This window comes from Zingiber officinale, chromosome 1A (assembly GCF_018446385.1).
Source record: "Zingiber officinale cultivar Zhangliang chromosome 1A, Zo_v1.1, whole genome shotgun sequence".
Classification (NCBI taxonomy): Eukaryota; Viridiplantae; Streptophyta; class Magnoliopsida; order Zingiberales; family Zingiberaceae; genus Zingiber; species Zingiber officinale.
Window position 1 is genome coordinate 126,631,034 of NC_055987.1, and position 17,880 is coordinate 126,648,913.

General features: G+C 42.9%; 6 protein-coding genes and 1 pseudogene across 7 annotated transcripts; 4 read left to right on the forward strand and 3 right to left on the reverse strand.

The window, feature by feature from the left end:
* Positions 1-1,864: 1,864 nt before the first annotated feature.
* Positions 1,865-7,959, reverse strand: LOC122031585 (ATPase GET3A-like). Of its 2 annotated transcripts, none has more exons than XM_042590685.1 (8): positions 7,821-7,959; positions 5,711-6,005; positions 5,459-5,580; positions 3,750-3,900; positions 3,130-3,240; positions 2,635-2,773; positions 2,451-2,566; positions 1,865-2,373 (listed from the first exon to the last, which is right to left on the reverse strand). In XM_042590685.1, the coding sequence occupies exons 2-8, from the start codon at positions 5,963-5,965 to the stop codon at positions 2,206-2,208; spliced, it is 1,062 nt and encodes a 353-aa protein (XP_042446619.1). In that variant the 5' UTR covers positions 5,966-6,005; positions 7,821-7,959; the 3' UTR covers positions 1,865-2,205. The 2 variants fall into 2 exon arrangements, with proteins under 2 accessions (XP_042446619.1, XP_042446625.1); XM_042590691.1 differs by having other exon boundaries at positions 5,711-5,999; positions 7,821-7,954.
* On the forward strand, positions 6,249-7,635 carry LOC122031575 (protein ROOT PRIMORDIUM DEFECTIVE 1-like). Its single transcript, XM_042590675.1, has one exon. The coding sequence runs from the start codon at positions 6,249-6,251 to the stop codon at positions 7,560-7,562; it is 1,314 nt and encodes a 437-aa protein (XP_042446609.1). The 3' UTR covers positions 7,563-7,635.
* Positions 7,864-8,728, forward strand: LOC122031600 (protein-lysine methyltransferase METTL21D-like). Its single transcript, XM_042590700.1, has one exon. The coding sequence runs from the start codon at positions 7,864-7,866 to the stop codon at positions 8,506-8,508; it is 645 nt and encodes a 214-aa protein (XP_042446634.1). The 3' UTR covers positions 8,509-8,728.
* Positions 8,729-8,914: 186 nt separating this feature from the next.
* Positions 8,915-11,714, reverse strand: LOC122031621 (annotated as a pseudogene).
* A 225-nt stretch (positions 11,715-11,939) lies between these two features.
* Positions 11,940-13,332, forward strand: LOC122031565 (protein ROOT PRIMORDIUM DEFECTIVE 1-like). The gene has a single exon (XM_042590667.1). The coding sequence runs from the start codon at positions 11,940-11,942 to the stop codon at positions 13,251-13,253; it is 1,314 nt and encodes a 437-aa protein (XP_042446601.1). The 3' UTR covers positions 13,254-13,332.
* Positions 13,333-13,514: 182 nt separating this feature from the next.
* LOC122031610 (protein-lysine methyltransferase METTL21D-like) lies at positions 13,515-14,349 on the forward strand. The gene has a single exon (XM_042590706.1). It carries the CDS (start codon positions 13,553-13,555, stop codon positions 14,192-14,194), a length of 642 nt encoding a protein of 213 aa, XP_042446640.1. The 5' UTR covers positions 13,515-13,552; the 3' UTR covers positions 14,195-14,349.
* A 1,389-nt stretch (positions 14,350-15,738) lies between these two features.
* Positions 15,739-16,326, reverse strand: LOC122031632 (30S ribosomal protein S31, mitochondrial-like). The gene has a single exon (XM_042590725.1). The coding sequence runs from the start codon at positions 16,224-16,226 to the stop codon at positions 15,942-15,944; it is 285 nt and encodes a 94-aa protein (XP_042446659.1). The 5' UTR covers positions 16,227-16,326; the 3' UTR covers positions 15,739-15,941.
* Between the last annotated feature and the right edge of the window lie 1,554 nt (positions 16,327-17,880).

Here is a 17,880-nt window from a genome sequence, read left to right on the forward strand (position 1 = left end):
TATTTTCGTGTTTGTTCTAACTATTAAGGATTGAATAATGTGAAATTTAATTATCTTCGATATTGATTTGTTACCACTATTATTCAAAAGCTAGTTTTCCCAATCACAAGGAATTTGCATTTGGACAAAAAGCAATGTATGGTTTGAGTTAACTATATTAATATTTGTGTTTAAGTTTGTGATCATGGAATAAGGCAAAGCCAGATTGTAAAGGAAGATAATGTTTGGATTCTATGGAAGAAAGAGGATAAATGAGTCAAGTCGTTCGCGAGCTATGTAGGTCTTAATTTGGAAAAAAAATTCATTTGATTAAGTTAATGAGACGAGTTCGAATCTAATTTCGAGCTCAAAAACATTATCAAGTTGAGCTCGAGTTTAACAATATTTGATTCGTAAGCTCATAAATATATTCGTTTAGATGTTCACGAATGTGTTTGTTAGAGGTTTACAAATATATTTATTAAGAGGTTCGTTTATTTTATTATATATATAATAAATATAATAATATATTGTTAATTATTATAATTAATTATCTTAAATAAGTTTGAATTAAGCTCATTTAATTTTTAAAGGAATTTTTTTCGAGCCGATTTCGAATTAAACTTATTTAATTTTTAAATGAATTTTTCGAGTCGAGCTCGAACTATTTAATTTTATTACGAACTAAGTTCAAACTTAAGAACTAAAGCTAGAATCGAACTCGAGTTGTGCTTGAGCGTAAGGATAACGAACCAAGCCTGAGCTCAATCTCTTATTGTTCGGTTCGATTCGTTTACACTTCCAGGTGGAATACTTTTGGGGTATAAATTTTGCTCAACTAATTTTGAAAGTGGACAGTATATATTTTGATAATTTAGGTATCCAGATTTTCGTCCCAATTAGTCAGAGAGTTGGACGGTCTTCCCCCAGTTCGCCCATCAGATAATTACGAAATCGTGGCCAGCTCAGTAACTCAATTATCCTGGTAGTTCAAATTTGATAGTCAATTTCTTGTCGATACAGAGATTTTAAATCCTCGTTGCACGGGGAAATATAATTTAATAAAAATCAAAAAAAAAACTGCTTGTAAACATTTTATTCTAAAATATCAAAAAATCAGTTTTTAATATCAAAAACTGTATATTAAAATATTTTTAATATCAAAAATATTAAAACCCCTAACTCAACATGGTTAAATTTATCCAGGGAGGACAATTTGCCCCTCGAGCACAGCGTAACCGTATATTATTGTTGATTATAATCAGTTTGTTTTACTGATACTTACATAATTTCCATTTTTTATGATGTATTCCTATGGATTTCTATTACATTTTTTTTATAAAAAGATTCAATCTTTATAATAGCATTGGTTTAAAAGAATAACGATTAAATCAATCTTCTCCTTTATTCAAAAATAAACAACAAAATAAAAATAAGCAAATATAATTGTCTATTCATTTGTTTGATTTGTATTTAAATATTGAACAAATATAACGACCTCTTATCAACCTCATTGTATTTGAGAATATTCTATTCATTTACAACAAAGAAAAATCAAATTATCATCCTAGTACAATTTATTTTATTTAATAATTCAGGTGTTCAAGTTTATCATAGGCCGTCTTCTTCCTGATTCATCTAGCCTTTCATCTTTCGGATAAATTTGAAGACTAATTTGTTTTTATTTTATTTTTTTAATAATTCAAGTGTTCAAGTTTTAAAATATTCATCCATATCTTCTTATTTGTTCTCCTATCATAATTTATGAAGACTAATAATGCATTTAAATAATAATAAACAAAAAACTAACCACATGCAAACTGTAATTGCAACATCTGCCAAGAGAATATTAACAAGATTCCAATCTTCTTACTATTCAAAGAAATTGCTAGCAATAATAATAATAACTATTAATTTAATTGATATGGTCAAATCATAATCCAAAAAGGAGAAATACAATTTCATAATATAATATGAAAACAATTATTATCATCCTTATTTTCCCAATCAATCAATAATAACTCAGATAAATAAAAACAAGTGTATGCTGAAACTATGTAAAACAACAGAAATTTAAAGGTAGAAATCTCCTAGCACTCTGGTGTAGTTTAGTTATACCTGAATCTCATAGGGTAACAAGCTTTAGCGAAATTGGCCGCGAAAGATCTATCGACAACTTTGATTGATCTTGGAGAAAAATTTAGCGCGCTAACGATTGAGCATATTCTATTTCCCTTCTTGCAGCCTCTCTAGCTCTAACTCCGTTTCTTGGAGCTGTAATCTCAAGGTAGATATTCTCTCCTGAACTTCTTTGATGGTGCCCCGGGCAAGAGAAGGCTTGTAGGGTGTGACATAGTGTTGAGACATCTTCCTAAGCGCTTGAATTCCGCAAACCTGCAAAACCCACATCATAATCACTACGGAAGATGAGCTGAACTATAAATGATTCATCATTCGCCATGATAAACTACCTCTTCCGGGAGCAGTGGCAATTTGGTGATATTGAAATCGTCGTAGAGCATGTAGAATTGGTCGATATACTTCTGTTGCATCTTCATTCGTGCTTTTAGCAATTTGGATTCAACAGCTACACAAATGGATAGGCCATGTCAACAAGGATTTTCGAGTAAACACATAGATAGTGTAGTCACGCACCTTCTTCGTCAAAAAGTACTTGGTTGATGATGATATTATGGGTGTCTATCTCAAACTTTGCTAGTTCTTGCACCAACCTCTCGGTTTCATATAGAGAAAGAAACTCAGGAATGCACACGCAGACAAATGTCGTCAAATCCTGTTGCAACAAGTTCATGAGTAAAGAAATAATCTGTAATCAACTTATTGCCATGCATGTTTTGTATTTAAAAACCAACAAAATAGAACATGACTGACAAACAAACAGAGATATATGACAGATCATCTCAACTATTTCAAGCTTGCTACATCATATCGCCTAGTAATAGTAGATGTTTCAGGATTGTGTATAAATTAACCCTTACTAGTACCAGAAGAGCATGACCATGCTCACAAGATGAACGTAACGATATCAATATTAAGTCTAGACTGAAAACATAAATATCTAATGGAAACTAGCGAGTTAATTTAATAACATTGAATTTGTACAGGATATCATGAAGGAATTGATCTTACTGGATCCTTAAATTGGTTGTTTACTTGCTCAATCACATCCTTCATACCTTCCAGCCTCCCTAGCAAAGCATCCTCACTGAACTCATCACCAAGGCCAAAAAGACGAGTAGCCTGTCAATATAAATAACAAAGAAACTGATTATAACAAGTGTCTGAAGCCATATATACAAGTAGCATGTCCAAGTACCCATCATTATGACTAGTGATAATTCTACCACCGATACAGGCCTATCGAGAAAGTAATAACCAGACACTGCCAAGAGAAGATGGATCTTAGTGAAGGTTACCTTGGTGTTATTATAAATTCAATGAGTTCATCAACAGAAAGTTTGAAAATTAGAACACTAGAAAGATCTTTCCCTAAACTCTGCACATAGAGCTGCCATCAAGGCAACCTCAAGGCTGAAACTTAACAAGATTTGTTAGCAATTTGAAAGTTTAGGTTATATTAGCCTGTTCCTTTTGAAAAAATAGAGCACATATTCCTAAGTTTCACACTGAATTTGAATTGACCAAATTTCACCAGCAAGAAAATGAGCAGAGCATGATAGTCAAACAATACTCCTGCTGTCCTGCACTATACAATCAACTCTTGAATGGTGTAAGAATAGTGTAATTACCTGGCTAAACATGCCACCAAACTTATTCTTCAGAGACATAACTTTTTCAAGCCCCTTCTCTAAAGTTGATGGGAATTGCAACAATCGTAAAGTATGGCCCGTTGGAGCAGTATCAAATACTATAACCGAGTAATCCATTGTCTGAACTAATCTGCAGTGAGTATATGAATAATAATCCATGATTATTAATGGTTTGTGGCAGAACTTGAATCATGATTCAGGAAAATAAGAGCTAGGTTTATATGACAAGAATCAGAATTTACTATAAATTTCCCAGCAAAGGTTACAAGTAATAATCACTATAACACTGTAAACATCAAAAAGTATATAATCAAAATAATTTGGGAATATAATTTTTCAAACAAACTAAATAAATTTTTATGCATGATAACCTAACTATATGGCCTGAGATATAGATGAATGGCATCATAAGATCCATGTAGAACCCTAAATGGGTGGACATGCGGATTTGGTAGTTGTTGCTATATTATGCTATAAACCATTGGGTTAATTATACTGGACTTCCACTTGCTCTGATCAGATAACAGATGCTACAATTAAATATCAAATAAAACACAAAGGGAGGACAAAAAGTGAATCAACAACCAATAGGTGAGGCATTCTGCTTATATTAGTATAACAAAATAAGATCACTACTAAACAAGGGAAAAAACTAGGAAAATCACAACTTCGTAACAGCTAGTTATGCTTCTTTAATTCTAGCATATATTTTGAACCAAGAGTGAACCTAAAGCAGATTCAATAAAACAAAAACAGAAAAAGGGTGCCAAACTAAGTTGTAAACTGTTCAAATTTTTGGTTAGCAATCAATCAAGCTAAGTTTAGCGCTGCTTGTTCCAAAGGAATGATATGTTTGGCTAAACTAGTGTAAGTAGTACGTCAGAAGTTATGCTCTTGTATTTCTTCAATTATTAGAAGATGGCATTAACAGATTAGGAAAGAAGAGAGGAAAAAAATTTGAGATAGATGTGTATTTACTAAAAGGAATATTCACGATAAACTAGGTAGATGCCTAGTAAATAATATAATTTAACAAAAGTGGGGAAATGGTTAAGAAGGTATGCCTTTAAAGATAACAGATGAATATTATAGTTAAACGAGTAGAATAAATTAAGGCATTTCAGCCATTGCTGTATTATTGTTTGTTTCATGCTTAAGTTGTGTATTTTTGTTATTGGACCCACATTCCAGCAAGATTAAGATGTTATTTAATGGCATCGTCTGAAAATTTAATAGTAATGTTACTGTATTCAAATAATATGAACACTGCAAATTTGGTATCAACCAATACTTATCTTGTTTACTTAATCAGAATATAACTAAAGGAAACCTATCCAACACCATAATAATAGTCTAATACGCAGAGTCAATTGCATCCAAAGATTTGATTTTGTACTCCATAAATCCATGAAGTATTGGACTAGCATAGATCATGGCATTTGAATACTATACATGTCATGTAACAAAGCATTTGCCATCATCTTCTCCTATCTATTGCCAAATTTTTACAATGTAACCTGCAAATGGCAAAACTTCATCATTCAATTTAGCAATTCAGACAATGCATCCATCAGCTAAATCATCAAGAGAGCAAAAAGACTCGACTTTTACATGAATGCGCAGCTACGGTTATCCATCCAACGATCCCAATCCATAATCATCCGAAATCGAACAAAGAGAAAACTTACTTGAGCATTTCAGCAAAACTCATAGCCTCGTCGACTCCAGGGATCGCATTCGTCAACTCCGAAAGGAATCCTTCCAGGCCATCGTCAGATAAATCGTCGTCCTCCACCTTGGGATCCACTTCCTGCGGAAGATAAGAGAGTCAAAATTTCCTTAACAAAAGGAGAAATTGATAGAATTAATCACATGGGTGTAGATCGGATCGGGGGCGGGAGGGTAGAAAACAGGTAGCGGAACCGCAAAACTGATAATACCATGGCGTAGAGGTTGGAGAATCCGTTGACGAGGGTGGGGACCTTGGTGAAGCGCTGCTGGAAGGCGTCGCTGAGGTTATGCGCGGGGTCGGTGGAGATGATGAGGACGGACTGGCGGACCTGGGCGAGGAGGATGGAGAGGATGGAGCTGGAGGTGGTTTTTCCGACGCCGCCCTTCCCACCGACGAAGACCCACTTGAGAGTCTCCTGCTCCATGATGTTGCGCACCGACCCCTCCAGCACTTCCAACGCCATTGCCGACAACGCCTCTTCCCCTTCAGCCTCGCTCCTTTATCTCTCGATGGAATCAGAAAGAGAAAATTTCATTTCACCACAAAGAGTTCTAATAAAATACACTTTATAATTTTCAAATATTTATTATTTCGTCCCTAACTTTTTTAAATTGGTACTTATGTTAATGGGCCAAATCGTGCTGGCTTAATAAGCTCTATTGGGCCGTTCCTTTCGCACTTTCATTCTTCACTGAAACCCTTGAAACCCAAATCCCTCGTCTTCCTCCCCTCCGACGGCCAATCCGATGCTTGCCTTCCTCCACTTGAGGAGGCGATCCGATCTCCTACGCCACCCTTTCTCCGCCGTAGCCGGTCGGCGCTTCTCGCAGTCTACGTCCATCCCCAAGAAGCTGCAGCGCGTCCGCGACCACGGCTTCGACAACGTGATGGAGATCGAGAAGAAGGTGCGCCGCGCCCTCAGCCTCCAGTCCATGCTGCTCTCCCAGCCTTCAGCCTCCCTCCCCTTCGCCCGCCTCGACGCCCTCGCCCGCCGCTACCTCAACTTCGTCCCTGACGAAGTCGGCAACTTCCTCATCAAACACCCCCACGTCTTCCACGTCTTCGACCACCCCATGCAGCGCCTCCTCTGGGTCCGCCTCACGCCCCGAGCCGAGGCCCGGCTCCGCCAAGAGTCCAACGCGCTGCTATCCATGCTCCCCGACGCCGTCCGTCGCCTCCGCAAGCTCCTCCTCCTCGCCACCCCTTCCCTCCGCATCCGCCTCGAACACATCCGCATCGCCCGCTACGACCTCGGCCTCCCCGACGATTTCGAGCAGTCCGTCGTCCTCGCCCACCCTTCCTTCTTCCGCCTCGTCGTCTCGTCCGACTGCCCCGACGATCCTCGCGCCAAGTACGTCGAGTTCGTCGACGCCCCCAACGATGCCACCGACGACGACGCAGCCGATCTCCGAGTCTGCGCCATCGAACGCAAACGTGAGCGCGAGTACCGCGAGCGCGGCACCGACGCCGAAGATTCCCGCTTCGCCTTCCTCATCAATTTACCTCCGGGCTTCAAGACCGGCAAGTACTACCGGATCGCAGAGTCGAAATGGCAGCAGCTACCTTACTGGTCGCCTTACGAGGACGTCTCCGGCTACGACCTCCAGTCACTGGAGGCAAAACCGCGGATGGAGAAGCGCATGGTGGCTACAATACACGAGCTGCTATCCTTGACGGTGGAGAAGAGACTGACGATGGAGCGGATCGCACAGTTCCGGCAGGCGATAGGCCTTCCGAACAAGATGAAGGAATTCCTGCTGCAACACCAGGGGATATTCTACATTTCGACGAGGGGCAACCAGGGCAAGCTCCACACTGTCTTCCTGAGGGAGGCATATCGAAAGGGGGAGCTTCTGAAACCAAACGAACTGTATCTAGAAAGGAGAAAGCTCGGTGAAATGCTGCTACAGAGTACTAAAAATGCAAACTTGGACAGGATGATGACTACTATCGGCAGGGGAAGAGATGGTCTTCGTAGTAAAGCTGCTGCTGGTGATCTGAGAAGTGAAGCGGAGGACAGTGGCTGTGATTCTGGTGTCGAATCTCAGTTTATTGACTGACAAATTCCCCTCCGGGCTGTTCATGTAAGTTTGCTGGAACTCCATCCATGACATTAATTTTGTTGTTAATTAAGGTCAATTGATTCTGCTGCCACTCAATAAAACAGATGTTTGTAAGAAAGTGACGATAATTTTAAAGTAATATTCGCACAGCAAAACATGCTTGGAAGAATCAAATTCGAAAATTCTGCAGCAAAAACAGTAAAATAAAATAAAATAAAAATCGGGAAATAGGGTAAACGATGTAAGAAGACCTACCTTAATAAGAGCGAGCGGTCTTGGGTGGGTAGGCAGGTTGGTTATGGGTGGCTCCCGCGAAGTCCAGATCTCCGGCTACAAGCTCATCATCCACGAGGGGGATGGCACCGTCGACCCCTCCACGGGCCGCGCCCTCACCGGCTCATGGCTCTGGGACTCCGCCGTCTACCTCGCGGAGTGGATGGCCGCCTGTGGCGGAGCCCAGCTCGCCGGCGCCACCGTCCTGGAGGTTGGCGCCGGGACGGGCCTCCCGGGTTTGCTGGCCGCCTCCATGGGCGCGGCGCGCGTGGTGCTCACCGACGTCGGGCAGCTTCTCGAGGGCCTCCGGGCCAGCGTCGCCGCCAACGGGCAAGAAGCGCGGGTAGAGGTGCGGGAGCTGCGGTGGCGAGAAGCGGCGGAGGCTGCTGACGTGGTGCTGATGTCGGACGTGTTCTTCGACGCGGAGGAGATGGAGGGGCTGGGGAGAACGATGAGGACGGCTTGGGGGGCGGGGACGACGGGGTGGGCGGCGACCGAGGAGAGGCCGGGTGTGGGCGAGTGTCTGGAGGCGCTGAAGCGGGAGGGGTTCGAGGCGACGGTGGTGGAGGAGAGCGTTCGGTCGTTGATGCGGACGGCGGCCTCGCAAACGCCAGAGGAAGGAGAGAGTTCGGTGTTCGCTCTCTACCGCATCAGCCGTCGCTTGCCGTAATCTTCAAATAATCGACTACAAGTCTACAATCCTACTGCTACTACTGTCGGCCCATCCCTTTCATTTTTCCCGATAGAAATTAATTACTTTGTTTTATGCGTTCTACGGTTCTAGTAATCAGATCGGTGATCAGAGTTTAATATGGCTTTTTTCCCCATCAACGCCAAGTAAGCCTTCAAAAAAAAAAAAAAAAAAAAACTCAAACAAACCAAGAGATGCCTTAGTATCTAATTGTAGCCTTTTAGATATAAGAAACTACCAAAGGAAGAAGTCTGTTATTAATTCATATATCATGAAGAAGAAAGACTCCACCTTCCCCTTTTATACACCAAAGAAACAACGACATCTTTGAGCCGAAGTAGTAATGAGGAAACATTAAAAAACAAAGAGCAAACAATTGAAAAACTAAAAGCTCTTATTGATGATACTTTTGACAAGATTGCTTCAGAACACCGCAATTTAAAGATATAATTAAGTTGGATCAATAGTGAAAAGGCAGTCAAAGGGCTGTTGTACAAGTAGGTATTCTTTAAAACGAGTTATAACAAAGATTCAGCTGATTTGGCTGAATAATAAACCAGAAAGATAGCATAGAAAGGGCAGAATAGCAAAGAAAGGCTTATTGGAGGATAAATAACTAACAAACAGGCATAGAGAAACTGATAGAGAGGAGGTAAGCTGTGAATGACTACAAGAGTTGAATCACATTTTCAGAATGCTGCTGTCCTGCAAGAAAATGAATGTTTAGGTTATACTAGCCTGTTGCTTTTGAAAAAATAGAGCACATATTCCTAAGTTTCACACTGAATTTGAATTGACCAAATTTCACCAGCAAGAAAATGAACAGAGCATGATAGTCAAACAATACTCCTGCTGTCCTGCACTATACAATCAACTCTTGAATGGTGTAAGAATAGTGTAATTACCTGGCTAAACATGCCACCAAACTTATTCTTCAGAGACATAACTTTTTCAAGTCCCTTCTCTAAAGTTGATGGGAATTGCAACAATCGTAAAGTATGGCCGGTTGGAGCAGTATCAAATACTATAACCGAGTAATCCATTGTCTGAACTAATCTGCAGTGAGTATATGAATAATAATCCATGATTATTAATGGTTTGTGGCAGAACTTGAATCATGATTCAGGAAAACAAGAGCTAGGTTTATATGACAAGAATCAGAATTTACAATAAATTTCCCAGCAAAGGTTACAAGTAATAATCACAATAACACTGTAAACATCAAAAAGTATATAATCAAAATAATTTGGGAATATAATTTTTCAAGCAAACTAAATAAACTTTTATGCATGATAACCTAACTATATGGCCTGAGATATAGATGAATGGCATCATAAGATCCATGTAGAATCCTAAATGGGTGGACATGCGGATTTGGTAATCGTTGCTATATGATGCTATAAACCATTGCACAAGTGTTAATTATACTGGACTTACAGTTGCTCTGATCAGATAACGGATGCTACAATTAAATATCCAATAAAACACAAAGGGAGGACAAAAAGTGAATCAACAACCAATAGGTGAGGCATTCTGCTTATATTAGTATAACAAAATAAGATCACTACTAAACAAGGGAAAAAACTAGGAAAATCACAACTTCGTAACTGCTAGTTATGCTTCTTTAATTCTAGCATATATTTTGAACCAAGAGTGAACCTAAAGCAGATTCAATAAAACAAAAACAGAAAAAGGGTGCCAAACTAAGTTGTAAACTGTTCAACTTTTTGGTTAGCAATCAATCAAGCTAAGTTTAGCGCTGCTTGTTCCAAAGGAATGATATGTTTGGCTAAACTAGTGTAAGTAGTACGTCAGAAGTTATGCTCTTGTATTTCTTCAATTATTAGAAGAGGCATTAACAGATTAGGAAAGAAGAGAGGAAAAAAATTTGAGATAGATGTGTATTTACTAAAAGGAATATTCACGATAAACTAGGTAGATGCCTAGTAAATAATATAATTTAACAAAAGTGGGGAAATGGTTAAGAAGGTATGCCTTTAAAGATAACTGATGAATATTATAGTTAAACGAGTAGAATAAATTAAGGCATTTCAGCCATTGCTGTATTATTGTTTGTTTCATGCTTAACTTGTGTATTTTTGTTATTGGACCCACATTCCAGCAAGATTAAGATGTTATTTAATGGCATCGTCTGAAAATTTAATAGTAATGTTACTGTATTCAGATAATATGAACACTGCAAATTTGGTATCAACCAATACTTATCTTGTTTACTTAATCAGAATATAACTAAAGGAAACCTATCCAACACCATAATAATAGTCTAATATGCAGAGTCAATTGCATCCAAAGATTTGATTTTGTACTCCATAAATCCATGAAGTATTGGACTAGCATAGATCATGGCATTTGAATACTATACATGTCATGTAACAAAACATTTGCCATCATCTTCTCCTATCTATTGCCAAATTTTTACAATGTAGCCTGCAAATGGCAAAACTTCATCGTTCAATCTAGCAATTCAGACAATGCATCCATCAGCTAAATCATCAAGAGAGCAAAAAAGACTCGACTTTTACATGAATGCGCAGCTACGGTTATCCATCCAACGATCCCAATCCATAAGCATCAGAAATCGAACAAAGAGAAAACTTACTTGAGCATTTCAGCAAAACTCATAGCCTCGTCGACTCCAGGGATCGCATTAGTCAAACTCCGAAAGGAATCCTTCCAGGCCATCGTCAGATAAATCGTCGTCCTCCACCTTGGGATCCACTTCCTGCGGAAGATAAGAGAGTCAAAATTTCCTTAACAAAGGAGAAATTAATAGAATTAATCACATGGGTGTAGATCGGATCGGGGGCGGGAGGGTAGAAAATAGGTAGCGGAACCGCAAAACTGATAATACCATAGCGTAGAGGTTGGAGAATCCGTTGACGAGGGTGGGGACCTTGGTGAAGCGCTGCTGGAAGGCGTCGCTGAGGTTATGCGCGGGGTCGGTGGAGATGATGAGTACGGACTGGCGGACCTGGGCGAGGAGGATGGAGAGGACGGAGCTGGAGGTGGTTTTTCCGACGCCGCCCTTCCCACCGACGAAGACCCACTTGAGCGTCTCCTGCTCCATGATGTTGCGCACCGACCCCTCCAGCACTTCCAACGCCATTGCCGACTTCGCCTCTTCCCCTTCAGCCTCGCTCCTTTATCTCTCGATGGAATCAGGAAGAGAAAATTTCATTTCACCACAAAGAGTTCTAATAAAATACACTTTATAATTTTCAAATATTTATTATTTCGTCCCTAACTTTTTTAAATTGGTACTTATGTTAATGGGCCAAATCGTGCTGGCTTAATAAGCTCTATTGGGCCGTTCCTTTCGCACTTTCATTCTTCACTGAAACCCTTGAAACCCAAATCCCTCGTCTTCCTCCCCTCCGACGGCCAATCCGATGCTTGCCTTCCTCCACTTGAGGAGGCGATCCGATCTCCTACGCCACCCTTTCTCCGCCGTAGCCGGTCGGCGCTTCTCGCAGTCTACGTCCATCCCCAAGAAGCTGCAGCGCGTCCGCGACCACGGCTTCGACAACGTGATGGAGGTCGAGAAGAAGGTGCGCCGCGCCCTCAGCCTCCAGTCCATGCTGCTCTCCCAGCCCTCGGCCTCCCTCCCCTTCGCCCGCCTCGACGCCCTCGCCCGCCGCTACCTCAACTTCGTCCCTTACGAAGTCGGCAACTTCCTCATCAAACACCCCTACGTCTTCCACGTCTTCGACCACCCCGTGCAGCGCCTCCTCTGGGTCCGCCTCACGCCCCGAGCCGAGGCCCGGCTCCGCCAAGAGTCCGACGCGCTGCTATCCATGCTCCCCGACGCCGTCCGTCGCCTCCGCAAGCTCCTCCTCCTCGCCACCCCTTCCCTCCGCATCCGCCTCGAACACATCCGCATCGCCCGCTACGACCTCGGCCTCCCCGACGATTTCGAGCAGTCCGTCGTCCTCGCCCACCCTTCCTTCTTCCGCCTCGTCGTCTCGTCCGACTGCCCCGACGATCCTCGCGCCAAGTACGTCGAGTACGTCGACGCCCCCAACGATGCCACCGACGACGACGCAGCCGATCTCCGAGTCTGCGCCATTGAACGCAAACGTGAGCGCGAGTACCGCGAGCGCGGCACCGACGCCGAAGATTCGCGCTTCGCCTTCCTCATCAATTTCCCTCCGGGCTTCAAGATCGGCAAGTACTACCGGATCGCAGTGTGGAAATGGCAGCGGCTACCTTACTGGTCGCCTTACGAGGACGTCTCCGGCTACGACCTCCGGTCACTGGAGGCAAAACGGCGGATGGAGAAGCGCATGGTGGCGACAATGCACGAGCTGCTATCCTTGACGGTGGAGAAGAGACTGACGATGGAGCGGATCGCACAGTTCCGGCAGGCGATAGGCCTTCCGAACAAGATGAAGGAATTCCTGCTGCAACACCAGGGGATATTCTACATTTCGACGAGGGGCAACCAGGGCAAGCTCCACACTGTCTTCCTGAGGGAGGCATATCGAAAGGGGGAGCTCCTGAAACCAAACGAACTGTATCTAGCAAGGAGAAAGCTCGGTGAAATGCTGCTACCGAGTACTAAAAATGCAAACTTGGACAGGATGATGACTACTATCGGCAGGGGAAGAGATGGTCTTCGTAGTAGAGCTGCTGCTGGTGATCTGAGAAGTGAAGCGGAGGACAGTGGCTGTGATTCTGGTGTCGAATCTCAGTTTCTTGACTGACAAATTCCCCTCCGGGCTGTTCGTGTAAGTTTGCTGGAACTCCATCCATGACATTAATTTTGTTGTTAATTAAGGTCAATTGATTCTGCTGCCACTCAATAAAACAGATGTTTGTAAGAAAGTGGCGATAATTAAAGTAATATTCGCACAGCAAAACATGCTTGGAAGAATCAAATTCGAAAATTCTGCAGCAAAAACAGTAAAATAAAATAAAATAAAAATCGGTAAATAGGGTAAACGATGTAAGAAGACCTACCTTAATAAGAGCGAGCGGTCCTGGGGCGGTAGGCAGGTTGGGTATGGGTGGCTCCCGCGAAGTCCAGATCTCCGGCTACAAGCTCATCATCCACGAGGGGGATGGCACCGTCGACCCCTCCACCGGCCGCGCCCTCACCGGCTCATGGCTCTGGGACTCCGCCGTCTACCTCGCGGAGTGGATGGCCGCCTGCGGCGGAGCCCTGCTCGCCGGCGCCACCGTCCTGGAGGTCGGCGCCGGGACTGGCCTCCCGGGTTTGCTGGCCGCCTCCATGGGCGCGGCGCGCGTGGTGCTCACCGACGTCGGGCAGCTTCTCGAAGGCCTCCGGGCCAGCGTCGCCGCCAACGGGCAAGAAGCGCGGGTAGAGGTGCGGGAGCTGCGGTGGGGAGAAGCGGCGGAGGCTGCTGACATAGTGCTGATGTCGGACGTGTTCTTCGACGCGGAGGAGATGGAGGGGTTGGGGAGGACGATGAGGGCGGCTTGGGGGGCGGGGACAACGGGGTGGGCGGCGACCGAGGTGAGGCCAGGTGTGGGCGAGTGTCTGGAGGCGCTGAAGCGGGAGGGGTTTGAGGCGACGGTGGTGGAGGAGAGCGTTCGGTCGTTGATGCGGACGGCGGCCTCGCAAACGCCAGAGGAAGGAGAGAGTTCGGTGTTCGCTCTCTACCGCATCAGCCGCTTGCCGTAATCTTCAAATAATCTACTACAAGTCCACAATGCTGCTGCTGCTGCTGCTACTACTACTACTGTCGGCCCATCCCTTTCATTTTTCCCGATAGAAATTAGTTACTTTGTTTTATGCGCTCTACGGTTCTAGCAATCAGATCTGCGATCAGAGTCTAACATGGCTTTTTTTTCCCCTTACACCATGTAAACCTTCAAAAAAAAAAAAAAAAACTCAACAAACCTAGACATGCCTTGGTATCTAATTGTAGCCTTGTAGATATACGAAACTACCAAAGGAAGAAGTCTGTTATTATTCATATATCATGAAGAAGAAAGAGTCCACCTTCCCCTTTTATACACCAAAGAAACAACGATATCTTTGAGCCTAAGTAGTAATGAGGAAACATTATAAAAAAAAAAAGAGCAAACAATTGCAAAAACTAAAAGCTCTTATTGATGATACTTTTGACAAGATTGCTTCAGAACACCGCAATTTAAAGATATAATTATGTTGGATCAATAGTGTAAAGGCAGTCAACGGGCTGTTGTACAAGTAGGTATGCTTTAAAACGAGTTATAACAAAGATTCAACTGCTGATTTGGCTGAATAATAAACCAGAAAGATAGCATAGAAAGGGCAGAATAGCAAAGAAAGGCTTATTGGAGGAGAAATAACTAACAAACAGGCATAGAAAAACTGATAGAGAGGAGGTAAGCTGTGAATGACTAAAAGAGTTCAATCACATTTTCAGAATGCTGGCCATTTCATTTGTTAACACAGATGGGTTTAACTTTACCCAGGAGAAAGAGTCATAGAGTGAAGGGTCTTAGTTGATTTTGCTCAACAGACCTTTTGAAACTTGGATAAATGAAAATTCCTATCTGGCTCTTACACAGCATGCCATAACATATTGCAAAGCATGTAAGTAAAGCTTTATTATGATAAACACACACCAAAAAAGAAACATTTGAAGCATCATAATCATACTAAAGTAATAAGGAAATAATGAGGGAGATTCAAGCATTGTTCCTTGCAAGAATGTATGGTTTCCATCAAGTAACTCCCACAAGGAAAAATCTATGAATCAAATAAACCATCTTATTCTAAACTTTACCCCTCTATAGTCAAGTACCAATTTGATATCACTCTATAGTCATTATGATAAACAAGCACGCGCACACAAAAAATCATTTGCAGCATCATAATCATGCTAAAGCAATACGGAAACAATCAGAAGCATAGTTCCTTGCAAGAATGTAAGTTTTTCATCAAGTAACTTCCTCAAATCTATCCCCCATATTGCTTAAGGAAATGTATATAAATCAAATAAACCATCTTCCAAACTTTGCCCCTCTATAGTCAGTACCAATTTGATATCACTCAACTGTTTGGTGTTTTCATGCTTATGAAAGTAGAACAAACTCCTCTTTCTTTCAGCGTACACTCAGTGAGACTTGTTCCTATCGGATATGATTTGTTTTCTAATCACCGTGTACTTCACCAAGAATTTTGATAAGATATTATGATGAACTCAGGTTGGGATCATTTAGGACTTCGTACCAGAATGCGATAAAGAAGGAAATTCAAATTACTCATAGTCATGGATTATTTCTTAAAACAAAGCACAGAAATTTCCCCGATGCTAGAAGAAATCAGGACAACAGCCTGAAGAAAAATATCATAGTTGATGAAGTAACACAGGCAAGAAGAAGACTAAGATGGGAAATCTTATCCAGAAGAGTTGGAGAACGAAACCCAGAGCCAGACGTCAGATGAGCTTGAAGGGAAGCGGCCAAGGGGTGGACCTGGGGACCTCGACCCTGTCCTTGATCCGCTGGATCATCGTCTTCTTCTTCCCCCGCGCGTTGCCGTACGAACCCTTGAACCGCTTCCCTCGCTCCGTCTTCTTGTCCCCGCGACCGCACGGCACCACCAACCCGGCCACCGACGCGTCCAACGAGGAAGCGCACGTCAAGGACCCCAAGGAACGCACCGCCGGCTGCTGCGCCCCCACCCGACGCATCGCGGTCTTCGCCAAACACAGCATCGCCATTTGGGGAATTCACCGGTTTCGGGCGGCCGTCGCGAAACCCTACGCTGCCGTTTTGTGGGCGGCCGAGCGAGCGAGCGAGACGACGGGCTCAGGACCGGCCTAATCCAATAAGGTCCGGTTGGGAAAACGGTTCGTGTTTCTGGGCCGAAACAGACTTTGCATTTGGACCCACAATGTTTACAGATTTACAATTTGAACAATTTAATCATTAATAAAAGTTCAGGCATCTATTTGCAAAAATGATTCCTCTCGACTCTCGAGTCTCACCGACAACTACTAAATTGTCATTTTCCCATCCCTAAATTTTCTTCCTTATAAAATTGATTCATCCCTTTCAACTTGTTTAAAAGTTTAATATCATTAGTCGAGCCCATAACTTAAAATTATTATTTTAATTCATAATCCGCTAAATTATTGTTCGAGTTCCTTTTGCAACTTGTATAGCATCTTGCTTTTGTTAAAATATCATCAGCGGTCATTAACCTCGGTCATTGTTTAATCGCGAACCTGCTCCTGTTAGAGGGGAGGGTGCACATAGCCAATAAGACAATCAACTAAAGCTCCAATTCTAGGGAGAAACTTTCATCTACCATCTCGAGCATGTTTCACATATGGTACATTAACTAAAAAAAAAGTAGTTTATCAAATAAAACGATATCTAGTATGGACGATGGCGGAGGGCATTCCTTGTCACGGACGACTAACTATGTTGATTGTGCCGAACGAAAGGATATTCTAACATTATCCTCTGAGACTTACGAAAGGCTAACCTAGCAACTTTTTTTTTTATGTAAACATTGGTGGGCTTATGTAAGAATTCTTAATGCCAACAATTGTAAAGGCATAAGTTTCTGTTGGTGTAGTTGTACTAATAATCTAATTTAAATTTTGATGAATCATAAGTGAGTTAAGTTAGGTGTTGATGTGGTGATAAGGAGGGATCCACCTTGGGAAAGGTCTTCGCCGCAATAGAGGTCAAAGTCAAGGCGGTCAACGTCTCATTATCACTAGCCAGGCGGGCGAGTGGTTCGCCCAGCCGGCATATGAAAGGCCCGATCCGACATCATCACTAGCTCGGCCACCAACTGAGTTAAGGCGCTCAAGACAGGAATGAACACCAAGTGTCTGCAAAAGCAGGCCGAGCGGCTACCCCGCTCGACCTTACATTAAATACTCAGAGCAGCAGAGTAGAGTCAGAGCCGAGCAGACTACGCATGAACAACGCTAATACAGCCGAGCGGTTATCCCGCTCGCCCAAGGTGCACGTATAGCAACCAGATAGTGGAAGTATCGGCCGAGCGACTAACCCGTTCGGCCAAGTAGTAGATTCATCAGCTAGACAATGGAGATGCAAGCTGATCGGTCATCTCGCTCGACTCAGCAACGGACGACATTGGGGCAGGGAACTCTCAGCCGAGCGGCCATCCCGTTCGACTGAGCAATAGACACCGCGGGATATCCATCAACATCCTTTTAGGAGTTAGTATCACCGACTGGCGGAATGGTCAGACAGAAGATCATACGGCGGAAGTTTCCACTGTTATTTCAGAGATATGCTCGACCCGTTAAGGTACTGTGTCAGGGACACTTTACTGACATGTCTCTTTAAAAAATGTGCACACACGCTACAGGAGCCCTATATAAAGGGGGGTCC